General features: G+C 40.4%; 1 protein-coding gene across 14 annotated transcripts in view; it reads right to left on the minus strand.

Annotated features, from left to right (window-relative positions):
- The window catches only part of MICAL3 (microtubule associated monooxygenase, calponin and LIM domain containing 3), a 189519-nt gene that overhangs the window by 24693 nt on the left and 151894 nt on the right, over positions 1–12932 (minus strand). For 13 of the 14 annotated variants that reach the window (XR_015707008.1, XM_087767975.1, XM_087767974.1 and 10 more), the window contains 6 exons: positions 11358–11462; positions 10597–10728; positions 10095–10186; positions 6633–8508; positions 5594–5688; positions 1631–1681 (listed from right to left, as the gene is read on the minus strand). Coding sequence is in view for 13 of the 14 variants with exons in the window: in XM_087767975.1 (XP_087624101.1) it covers positions 1631–1681; positions 5594–5688; positions 6633–8508; positions 10095–10186; positions 10597–10728; positions 11358–11462 (2351 nt within the window). In the remaining variant the exon portion in view is untranslated. The remainder of the gene's footprint in view (positions 1–1630; positions 1682–5593; positions 5689–6632; positions 8509–10094; positions 10187–10596; positions 10729–11357; positions 11463–12932) is intronic. The other variant, XM_087767977.1, reaches the window with a different exon arrangement.

Raw genomic sequence — 12932 nt, forward strand, 5'->3', positions numbered from 1 at the left:
ATTTTAATTAATGTCCCACCCCATCTTCCACTGCTACATGAAACCTCTCGCCAAAGATCAAATAAATTTTTATTCTATTTATCAATAGATTTATCCAAATAGATTTAGTTAAATCAATGAGTACCATATAGAGGGGTCACCTTGATTTCATTTTAAAAGAGGGTAAAGGCATGTCTACATGAACAGTTACAGTATAAGCTAAGAAATTATTATAGACTAGTGTAGTTGTATTGGTATTCCCCTCTCCCTATTTTATTCTGGAGCAAGAACATCCATAGCTGGGAGTTATACTGGTATAACTGGTAATGACTACCTGTGTAAATTTGTGCAACTCTTCTATGAATCAAGAAGGCAAAAAGACGTTTGAAAGCAGAACAACATTCTGGTGTGAGATGGGAAATCCCATCTCAAGAGCAACCCCACAGAACTGGCTGGTGTAAAACAGAGAAAACAACCCCTAAACTAAAACTAGGATATTGCAACGCCAGAAGCCATCCAAAAGGAGAAAGGCCATATTTATAGAAAAAGAAAGGTATTTCCTCCTCTTCTTTTCTCTCAGTGAAACTAGTTTAAAAATAAGTAAGACTTTTTAACATTACTGAAATAGGGTTTAGTGTCTCATCAGGTATATTAGTTGGTTGTGTTGTAGTCTAGGAGGGCTTCCTTTCATAGACTTTTAAGAGTGTCAAAGAAACTTCACAATTGCATTAAATGTCCTACAGGGAAGAAAAGAACTCTCTTCCCAAATACATGTATGTCAGCTTTAAGGGACAGCTGTAAACACATGTCTTCCACTTCTGGAAAGAGATCTTCTCCATGGACAGTCAACTTTAAGGACAAAATGTTAAGACAGACCACCCTGAAATTTCCTTTATCTAGTTATTGTACTGCCACATTGGTCAGTCTACCTCTGGTTTATTGTTCTCAGTGAATGCAGTTTAAGTTAGGACCACAGCTCTGTTAAAAATCCCTCAGGTGGTTAGCAAGCACCATCGTTAAAGCTCCAAGAAGTTAACACTTTACTTTTTCTTTCTTTTTTTAAAACACAAAATCCACAATGATACCCAAATCAGAAGATAAAGTGATAGAGGGTGTGACTCTCCTATCCCATGTAACACTGTTGTGACTGTGAAGACAGAACAATAAGAATTTCAGAAAGCAGCAACATTCCTGAAATAGAAATGCAATTTCTGTCTTGATTTTAGCTTGATACAGGGTTTCACTAAGATTTCAGTGAACTCAACCATTTTGAAGGATGCTGATTAAAGCGTGACGATTCACTTGAACTGATACTCTAAGTATTAAAAAAAGAATATGCATACATATTTAATTGCCTTGAAAACCTATTTGTTCTGAAGCTCAAAGATCATCCACATCACTCTGTACAGTGGTGCACTGCTGTGCACTGATAATTGCATGCATTCTAACCAGACAGACAATTCAGAGCTTAATGCATTTTTGGTAGACAACCTCTACAAAGAATTTGCTGCTCATGTCTGCTAACATCTCACGCATGCACAGTCAACGTTTGTGATGTTAGTGCACGTGTGATGGGTAGCTACAGATTCAATGGGTTAATATAGGGACATGCAATGCAACAATGGCCAACTAGTGGGAATGGAGACACTACCTTTGACGAATATGACCTCTTGAAAGCCAAGGCGTGTGGTACATAAATCGACTTTAAAGGGGGAATGGTAAAGGAAGAAAAAAAATAAAAAAAATGTACAAAATGAAGCAAAATCAGTTCAACATTGAAAACAGATGCACAGTAATAAAACAAAGCTGTTTTTAAATGAAGCATAAAATTGTGCAAATGCTGAACGTGACCCAGACTGATGAAGCACAACGGAACTTCTGTCCACAAAATCAAGTTTCTAGCACTCTCCTGAAGGCAATTAGCTTTGGCAGCCTCTTTGAAGATACAGTCAACTTGGAAATACCTTTTTCTAGAGGAATTATTTGGCCTCTTTCTACCTATAGTTTTAATGTCCACTGAACAAGTACGCGTACATACACATATGAAATCTTGGCTTAGATTTGCAATAATGGCTTATGCTGGGGCACGTTTGGTCTGAACCGGCTCAGCCAACCATATATTACTCTGTCACACAACTCCCCATTTATAATTTGATTTACAGCTTCTCCTAGGAGTTGTGTTTATTTCATGGTTTTAAATTACCTCTACTTCATAGAAATGATCATTTGCATTTAACTAATATCATAAATCTTTCTCACTGCTTTGTGACAGGAGAAAAAACAGATGGGCTCAGAGCGGGTTATGTGTCCTACAGTAATAGAATCTCCCTGTCTAAAAAGAGAACCTCCAGAGAGCCTGAGGAACTAAAATTATGAGAAGGAGGAGAAAGGGAGGAGAAAGGGAGGAGAAAGGGAGGAGAAAGGGAGGAGAAAGGGAGGAGAAAGGGAGGAGAAAGGGAGGAGAAAGGGAGGAGAAAGGGAGGAGAAAGGGAGGAGAAAGGGAGGAGAAAGGGAGGAGAAAGGGAGGAGAAAGGGAGGAGAAAGGGAGGAGAAAGGGAGGAGAAAGGGAGGAGAAATCACTGCCTTCTCTATCCAAGGACATTCCACATTGCCCTGTACCTGAAAATAAGGCAAGTAAACTACATAGGGTTTATAAGAGAGAGAAATTTCCCTTGGGTCATAAAGTACAGAGGGCATTGTGCCATTCTGGGTGAACAGCCAGCATTTTGCATTTTCACATTCAGTTAACTAAAAACAATCACAAATGAGAAGCCATAGAACAACTTCAGCATGTACGCAAACTTCAGTAAAAAGCAAGCTACCTGTGGCAGTAAAACACACGTCTGATCACAATACCACAATTGTACAGGAACAACGACAAACACACACACAGTGATACACACCTATAAACACGAGACCCACGGGGCATTTACATTAGGAATTCTTTACAAGATGCTTCTCTTGAAAGACACTACATTAAACAACACTGAATGAATTCACTGCTGATCACAAAGAGCAGGCTAAACAGAGCAAGCTGGCTGGGAAGCAAGCTCACTACAATTATCAGAAAAGCAGCACAAGCAGAATTTCAGTTGAGAGAAGGGGTTCATATAAAAGTTACGTGGCACACAGGAAGACAACTCTTACCCATAAGTAGCAGGCAGTTTGTAACTTAAAAAATACAACCCCCAGCCCAAAACAGTAGAAACCCAGTTTTGTCAGTCTTGAAGTTCAGTTACATTTCTTTTGACAGCAAGGCATTCCAGTGTTTGCATGTACATTCTACATCCTTGGACAGGATGCAATAAAACTAGGTAAGTGGAGTTCTCAGATTCGTTTCCTCTAAATATATTCATTCTCAAAACTATTCTTTAGAAAACAGGCAGATGCTGAGCAAAACAATTCTTAACGTAACTTCAGCAACAGCAAATGGGAGAAAATGAGACACTACCACCATACCCTTGGCAGAGCTGGTGAGATATTTTCAGTATTAGGATTCCAGGCATCTGCCACTGTCACCTATCCCCTCCAATGCTTATTGATGAGATCTTTTTTTCCTGCAAAAGCCATTTTAAATCAAAGTAGCTCAGCACAGAAAAATAAGTGACCATCAAAGTCTGAAAACAAGCATGGACCTTACTAAAGCCCTGCTTCCTCCTGAAGGAGCTTAGAAGGCAGAACAATAACTCTGTAACTCTTATCTGAACCCCCTGTATTGCATATCTGACCTCTGCTAGCCACAGGTACCTCATTCTTCTGCATCTCTTGGAAAATGCAGAATTTCTCATGAAACACCTTGAGGGCATGCAAGGAGGAATGGAAGGGGAAGAGAAAAAATGGAATAAAATAAAACCAAGATAATCTTCCTCTTAGAAGAGAGCTAGATCAACTAGGGAGAGAGATTAAAGACAGGTAAGCAAATACAGAAAATTTCTACTTACTTCATCAACTCCTTCCACCAGCCTTAAATTCATCAGTGATCCTAATTCATTCCACTATATATACATACATAAGAAAGCATTTCCTATGACACTTCAATTTGCAGTACTTCCATACCTTTGCCATCTGAGCCAAGTATCAACCAGATCCTGCCATTTGAGCCTGATTTGTGCACACTGGATGACAGGTTTGAGACAGGAGGCACAGACCACTGTGCCTGTGACACTGCCCTCTCAGGTGCTCTCTTCTTCCCAAGTTTTTTTTAACATGTGAACCAGGCACCGTCAGGAAGGGACAGGGGGAACACATTTTTCATTCTTCAGTACCAGAAGGGCCTTAGCGTTCTGTGGGGTCAATGAAATCTCTACTTATTCCTCCAAACCTTGCAAACTGTCTAGCAGAGCTCAGAAGCTCTCAGGAATGAAAGAAAGGCTCTTCCCCATTACTATGATTGAGTAGTTCCTTACATTTTTCACTTATTTTTGCATTAATAGTGCCATCCTAAAATTGAAATAAATCATTTAAAAGCAACTAACTTTGACACTTGGCTCTCACCATATATTTTCCACACATAAACATGTGCAAATAAATTAAATGTGTTTTCCTCTCTGGGCTTTTATGGAGACCCACTGATGTCTTCTCTTTCCTCCTCAGTAACTTCCTTAAAGCACCATTTAAAGTGAAACTATTTTGGCTAGAAAGCCATTGATATGTCTTACAATATGACATTATAGCACTAGCTAGGGAAGGTTGGTCAGGAACAAGAAACAGCGCTCTCAGAAGAAGCAGAGTTCATACCAGGCCACGCTGGAACGAGAACCAGGCTAAGACCAACCCTTATACACTGGCGTTTCATAGGTGCTCACTACTATCTATTTCAGCTTCACAGTTGTTACCTATACACACAGACTTATGGACATACTCAGCAACAGACTCAACGATCTTAAAGGTCTTTTCCAACCTAAATGATTCTATGATTCTAAGTCCTCAAAGAAAACAGGGTCAAAATGGAAGAAACAGCTGATGGCTCATCTTTTCTCCAAACAGAGAAGGTACTAATTCAGACTGTACACATTCTCTTCTCCCAGCAAAAATAAGCAAGCCTGCATGAGTTGCAAAACTGCGGCCTGTAGCTTACCTCTTGATGATCTGTCTTGACTATGTTCTTGATGTATGCAAAAGTACATTCCTGTCTGTTGTTTGCTTGGAATTCTACCACTTCAATCTAGCAAAGAGGCTGGTAAAACAATATCCTAAAATTGGACCCTTACAAAAAGTGAGAACTAACTCATTGTTATCTTTTTGCAATAACATTAGAGCCAGTGAAATTTACTTTTCTGACATTAAATGTCTGTTTTCTGTAGATCACTGGCATGCTCACAACAGGGACAAAATTCACTATTCGTGGTAAAGTAACATCATAGTGAGACAACAGATCCTTCATATAACAACAGTGGGAAGCAGCTTGCAATTGTGAAACCAAGTGAAACCAACTTTAAAATTTTAGACAGAACAGTCAGCCAACTTACAGGAAAGCCTGTTCCACAGAAGAAACAGTAAGAACAACAAAATTAACCATCCAAGTTTCTGATGTGGTTCTCTGAGCCTGTGACCCGCACAATGGCCTGCACAATGACCTGCACATCCATCTAAAATGCATTTCCCATCTGCCTACCTCTCGCTTGGATTTCTGGGAGGAACGTTCCAGAATATCGTCACTGGAGAGGTCGGAGTCCTCTGAGAAACTCAGGTGTTGACGGAGCTGCAAATCTGAGAAACCAGGAATAAAAAGGGCAAGTTAGAGAAGTGGTAACTAATCTTTCTGTAAACATTTCAGAACTCAGTTGCTAAGTTGTTTGATTGAGCTTCAAAAATATTCAGTCCTTTTATGCCAGTCTCAGTTGCTTCGCCTGGGATTACAGAGTGATCAAAGAAGCACTGCTCTGCAAAATGATCAATATTAGTTAGAAACTTCATTCTAAGAGAGCATCACTTTGTGCAAGCGCTGTTAAAAATAATGGTCATGATTCTCCCTTTGTACTGTATCAATGCTCCTATGACAGATACAGCACTTGGATGACAGCAGCTGGCACTATTTTGGCCATTTGTACAAGGCCAGAGAAATGCAACATGTTCGCTTTTCATCACATTTATGGCTAACTTACTTACTGTATCACAAGTTGCCATTAAATATCTCTGCCCGCACCTGATGGCATGTGAGAGATTTACATGAGGACGCAGAATCCCCACTTCATAGATCAGCAGACAGTTGCCAGATCACTGCAGTGAGTTACAGGAGTAACTGCATCTCTGCAGTCTTCAACATTCATGGAGCCAGGTTGAAAGAGAACAGACCACCCAAGGAAAAGATGAGGATCAGGCTTAAAACAGAGATGAAATGTCACAAACAACTGATTCCAACAAACAGTGCTTATTTCTCAAATCAGTCTAAGGCCGAAAATAGATGTGCCTTTTACATATCGAGAGTGAAGCTTTTATTTAATGATCCATTTTTTTCAGTAGCATATCAACTAATTCTGTCAATATGTAAACATACAATTCTAGTTGCTAGCACTTATCTTGATCTGCCCATTTGACACTGGGAAGCAGTGTCATTCAGCACAGTAGCTGAATGACAAAGTAAGCCAAACTTACTTTCAAAGAAACCTAGCTGTAGGAAAAGCGCACAGTGCAGAGGCACATATCTATTATACCTGCAGCTGTAACCAACGGAGAAGCTTTGTGCTTGCCAGAATCCACAGTGGCACTACTTGAGGGAGTACTTGGGCAGGATTTGTCATCAGTCTTTTTCTTCTTGTCTTTCTTATACCCAGAGAAAACAGACTTCCATAACGATCTAGGCTTTGTTGCTTCCTCTGTTCCACCACTAGATTTGTCAGAAAGCCTGCTGTCATTTTTGGATTTCTTCTCCTTTTTGTTCTTACGAGGGGAGAAAAGAGAAGTTCTTTTCTTACTCTTCCCACTGGAGCCTTCTGAAGAGGTGACAGACCCTTCAGGTCCAGCCACATCAGCAGCAGAAGTGGAGAACTTCTCACTAGCAGCATCATGCTTTCGTGTGGATCCCTCTGCTATTTTCAAGGCCAGATGCTTTGGAGAGTCATAAAACAACTCTTTGGTCTTCAAGGGCATAGAAGATGCCTTTCGTGCCCTTGTGGCCCCAGCAGCAGCAGCTGCAGCCATCTCCATATCTTTCATCTTACACAACTGTTTAGCCATGGCATCACGCAGTGCTTGGCTCTTGACAGACTTCTCTCTGGCTCTCATTCTTTCTTCAGCAAGCTCCTTGGCCTCCGCAGAAATTTCAGGCAACACTCTCTTCTTTTGGTTAACCCCTCTCTCGATTGAGGGTGGACCACCATTTTCTTTGACCAAGGGCAAAAGAAGTGGCTTCTCTGGCCTTGGCCTACTGGTAGGAGGTGTAAAGAACTTCTCATGAAGGCTTAAGTCCTCTGTCCTGTCATCATATGTGTCTTCTACATCATCAGCAAACGGAATCTCATCCACGCTCTCTGCAAAAGACTTCCGCACATCGTCTTTTTTGGCCTGGGTTGACTCTTTGGCAGCAGAGGTTGGCTCATGGCGTGGGGGAGCAGGAGGTGTTGATGCTGGTGTTGGAGGTGACCTGGCTTCAACCTCATTCTGCCAGACTGCTTGATGCCTCTTTCTACGCAAAGTGGCTGGTTCTTCACCCTGAGGAGGTGGTGGTGGCGGACTTGATGGAGGAGTAAGCATGGTAGAGTCAGAAGTGTTGAAGCTCTGGCTAGCCATAGTTCTCATGTTAGATGAGCTCTCCTGAAGGCCAAGTCCAGAACTGCTGGATACATCTCTCCTTACGTCACTGGAACTCTTTAGCTCTTTTTCTGATGGAGATTTTGGAGTGAGCAGAGAAATCTGCTCGTTTTCTAACTTGGACAGTCCCTGTCTTCTTGGGGCAGGTTGGGGTTTCACAAGATGGATCCTTTCATCCCCTGAAATATTCTCACTATTAAAAGTCTTCAGAGGAGTTGTCTCAAGGGCAGACACAGTGAAGTTCGTCTCTGAGCGTTTGTTTCTGTCTACTGGGGTGAGCCCTAAGCTCCTCCGGATTTCAGCACTCTTCATCCAGAACTCTTCTACAAGGTTACTCCGTTTCAGGGCTTCTTCTGCATTAGTAGGGCTCCCCAGTTTTTCCACCTCACTATCCTGGCCCCTAAGGACCAGTTTGGCTAAAGGAGTAGATGTTAAGGCTGGGACAGGTTGGAAACATACTGGAGGCTCCACTGGGGATGGAATGGATGTTTCAGCAGAAGGCAAAGGCTGGGAACAGATAGGCATTTGAGCCGATGTTGGGGATGAAGCCAATGTTGGTGCTGCTGACTGAGACTCTGCTAGTGATGTAGGTGCAATGGCTTCTGGTGATGCAACCGGCTGGGATAACACTGGAGATGGTGGCACCAAAGGGCTCTTAACTTTCCTGTCTTTGGGAATTTCATCTTTTGGTCCTTCCTCAAGAATGAAAGGCTCAGGAAAAAAGCGTGCCTCTGGAGATTTTAGCACACGGGATACTTCAGCCAGGGGATCTTTTACATTCTACAAAAAAATGAAAAAGGGAAATATTAGTAGTCACTGAGCACATTAGAATACTGCTCCATTTTTTTTTTTGCTTTTAACAACGTTAGCAATAAGTGAACCATCCAAGTATCAAAATATGAAAAAACCCACATGTGGCATCCCATTCGCAGGCCTGGAACATGACTTAAGATTTCTTGTCAGGTGTGGTTCATTTTTCTGCCCCATTGTATAAACCGTCCTTTGTAGATGACAACAAGGCAAATTTAATTTTTGGAATAAAAACCACTAAACTAAATTCCAGAAGTCCATTTCTATTTTTTCAACTCCAACTCTGTGTATTGTGGTGGTCCCTTATCTCAGACAGATTTGATGCAAGTCTCTCCAGCTCTCGTCAATACAGCACTTTCTGCTCACTAGCATCTGCTGCAATGTTTTCTTAAAGCAAGGGGTGCTTTCTCTGTTATGAGTAAATTAGGCTGCAATTCCCTTGGCCCTTAATGGTCTGAGAAGTCTTGGTTTTCATGTCCTACATCCAGACTGCCATATTACTGCCGTAGCACAATTTGTTGTTTACAATTTAACCCTTTGGCAGTGGACTCCTCTTACTGAGTTCTGGTAATATTCTTCCCAATGACATCTTTTGCACTAGCTTTCTTTTGCATGCAGACAGTTTGGTTTAACTGACACATGACTGTTAGGGCATGAAGCGCTCTATCTGTGTGCTTGTATGACACATATTAAACACCAAGGTCTTGAGTACTGCATTTAGGCACCGTCTGATATAAAAAATAACTATGTCTAACAGAATCATTAGATGGTCCTGAAAAAAGCCCCTTAATTTTAATAGAAAGTGAATGTTGGCAGCAATTGCTGTCGGCAAACCAGCTTTATTCCGTAATGTGTCCTGGTAAGTAAACTGGTTTATGACAAAACTCTCTAGGATAAAGTCTAATCTTTTAGTAATTCCTTAAAAACTAACACTTGGGAGGGAAAAATTTGAATTGAACATTTGAAGGGTCATGTACTTCCTGCTCTCACACACCAGTAGCTGGAAACGCCACAGTATGCTTGCCCGCTGACTCCAGGGCTGACAACAAACATGACAGTACATCACGGACAGGTCTCGCTTCCTTAAGCTGAACTATGTTGTTACTCTGGAATAACTAAGCACCGCTTTGATTACTACTAAGTAAGAGAAATATAATTTTGAATTGCAACTGTACAGAATCTGGTTTTGGTACAGAAAAGATAGCCGAACCAGGATAAACAGGAAACACCTTACTTACGGCTCCCCTCGTGCATTTTTTTATAAATATCTTATTAACTATACATTGAAATTAAAATATCCTATATAATTCTTTTGGGGGTTTTGTGATGGGAACTTGTGTGACTGTGACAGAGCCACTACACTCTGAAGATAGGAAAGAAAGATAGTACGTGACATTTTAAGTCTAAATGTAGTCAGACTTCAAGAAGATCAACATAAATTATAGAGACAAGAAGGGAGGAAAGCCCACTGCTGCAGTCCTCATTAGTTTATCCAACAAACTGTTCTATTGAACTACAGGTAGTAAGTAGAAAATGTCAAAGATGCCCTTTCTTACCTCTGCTTGTTTTGCTTTGGGACTATCAACCGGAGACAGAGGAAGAACAGTGTCACTAGATGACTGGATAGGGATGGATGGCTTGCATGGATCTAGGGAAAGCAAAAATGTTTCCAAAAACACATGAGACTCCTAAGAGTCTTTTTTTTTTTTTTTTATGTTACACACAGCAAGTGGTGACAAATTTCACAGTTTTTTTACAAATTCTAGATTGGACATTTGGAACATAGAGAAAAATTTTTAAATGCCCAAAATGGTACAAGCTTTTTAACATAAAAACTTCTACAAGAAAAAGCAGTTAGATGGGTTCTCATGCTTTAGGAAGCTGTAATTAATGGATTCAGAATGTTCTTCTCAAAATGTTAATACAAGCACATACCTTGCCACTGAGAGTAGTGAGATGGTTCAAATCTAAGAGACTGCCTTGTCTTAAATCTAATAAATGTATAGACTATCTCAAATGCAATTACAATCATTCAAACACTGATGGGAAAGCTATTACCTTCTGTCACACTGCAAGAAGCACCTTCTGCTCCTTCTTCATCATCTTCATCTTCAGAAACTTTTAGTTCTGGCTCTTCTAAGCCACCTTGATGTAAGCGAAACTCTGCTTCTGCATCAGATGGAATGTCATCTGATCACGGATGGGGTGGGGGAAAAAAACAAGAGATCTTGGATACAAGTCCATCAGGGCATCTGTTTATTATTTAAAAATCTTTCATAATCCTTTCTTTCTATTCACATGGTGCTAATCATTTTCATAACCTGAACACCTAAACGTTTCACTCCTTTTTTTTGTGTGCTAATTAGAGTCATTTGAGCAGTAAATGATGGACTATTAGTACAAATAACTAAATTAGTAATTGAAGTCATACCTTACCAGTTTTCTGGAAAATTTTGAATGTTTTCTGGCATATGCAGTTCATTTTACACTAGCACGGGAAGATTTTTGGCATAATATTGTGGACTTTTCACAAATTTACTTCTGTTTCTGCTACTCAGCAGGATTAGTACTGAATACGGACACAAGACCAAGCCCTCTAGTTATCAGATGGTGAGAGGACATGAGAAATTTATGCTACAACCCATGGCATTGAGGTTCTTCTATTTCTTTTTGTCCTTCACTCCTGGCTCCCTCGTGACTATTTTGAAACAAACTCCTACATCACTACAAATAAGATCAGGTTTAAGTACCCTCATACAAAGTATTTTCTGCCAATACAATTCTGTTCACACAAAAGGTGATGCACAGTGGTACTCTACCGTCATCCAGCTCTGCACCCGTGTCTCCCTCTTCACCTGCCTGCCCTTCTGTGTCTGCAGGCTCGGTGCCCAGCTCGTCCTCCACATCATTGTCCTCCCATGGAGCTAGAATATATTCAAATATTGAGGAGGGAAAAAAAACCCAAACAAACCAACAACCAAAAAACCAAACTATACAGTGAAAAGGTTCTACATGGAACTGTACCAACAGTTTATAGTGGAGTATTTATCAATTACTGCCAAAACAAGAAATCCTGAAATGTGTCACCAAGACAGACGTCTATGGTGAAATGACACTTCCAGACTCCAACGAATCAAGGAATGCCTGCCCTTGGGGAGTCTCCAAGGCATTTGCAGTGAAAGCAGTCAGGGCTTTTCTGAACAACAGGCCTTGTGAAAAATTAAACAAGAAGGGGACCGGGAGGACATCAAATCAGAATAAAGTTTACTGTTCTTGCAGGAAGATTTTTTTTTTTTTCCTTACCACACCAGAACAGTTACCACCACTTTATAGCATATGTGTATTAGGTGAAAACTGAAATCTCACAATGTACCACAACTGTTCACCTTGAAATTGAAACGGGCTTTTGAGGGTGTAAGTCAGAGACAAAGTCTAGCTCTGGGATTGATCATTACTACATCTGGAAACTGTTTAACTCTGTGCAGCCACAGTAGTCTTTGGTAAAAGTGTCTAAGAGACTTGATGTGCTGTACAAGTAACTAGGACAAAAATTAATTGAGATATTTTTAAGTAAATAAAAAGATATATTCAAAACTTTCTTTTCTGTTACAGATCATAATTTGATTTGCTGGGTCAACATAAAGAAAAGATTCTTGAATTTATAACTCTGAAAAGGGCATTTGACATTACTACTTGTGACAGGATTTAATTACAGGAGGAGAGACAAGACCAAACTGTGGGTTCTAAATTTCATTGTTAAATGATACTTTTTTAAAAAACCTAAACCTTATGACACCTTGTCCCATCTTGAGTGCTATGGATGATTTGCTTAATTTTTTTTTTTTGTTAAGCATTTTCATAAAACATCATTTAAATATAAAAAAGAAACAAGCACTTCTAGATTTTTTTCCACAGCAGAGTCAGTCAACTAACTACATTTTCAGATTTGTGCAGCGAGTTAGCATCAATTCATGTTCAACAACATGCAGACATTTGACTCTGTTGTATATCCCACTGCAAATGTGTACACAGTCAGCATGTATTATTATGCACAACGTCTGCTAATTATACACACAGGATATGGTCCTATAACAATGATAACAGATATATTTATAACCTTCTTGGTTGCACCTATACCAGTACACTAAGCGGTGCAAGTCTCTAGACCTGAATGCACACAGTGCCATGCTGTCATCTTTAGGAGGGCTCCTGGCGTGACTCCCAGCAGTTAGCTCCCATGGTAGGCCTAGAGGATGTTTCCAATAGGCAGTCTGGATGCAGCCCCCTGATTCTGGATGGCAAAAAAGTTTAGCCATATGGGAGTGAATCATGCTGTGCCAGCTTTCTCCTGAGTCAGGGAGTAGGCCCTGATCTTTTTTGTTTACTAGTGACGA

The sequence above is a fragment of the Nipponia nippon genome, unplaced genomic scaffold, assembly GCF_047370975.1.
Source record: "Nipponia nippon isolate SJK-2023a ecotype South Korea unplaced genomic scaffold, ASM4737097v1 scaffold_3, whole genome shotgun sequence".
NCBI classification, from domain to species: Eukaryota; Metazoa; Chordata; class Aves; order Pelecaniformes; family Threskiornithidae; genus Nipponia; species Nipponia nippon.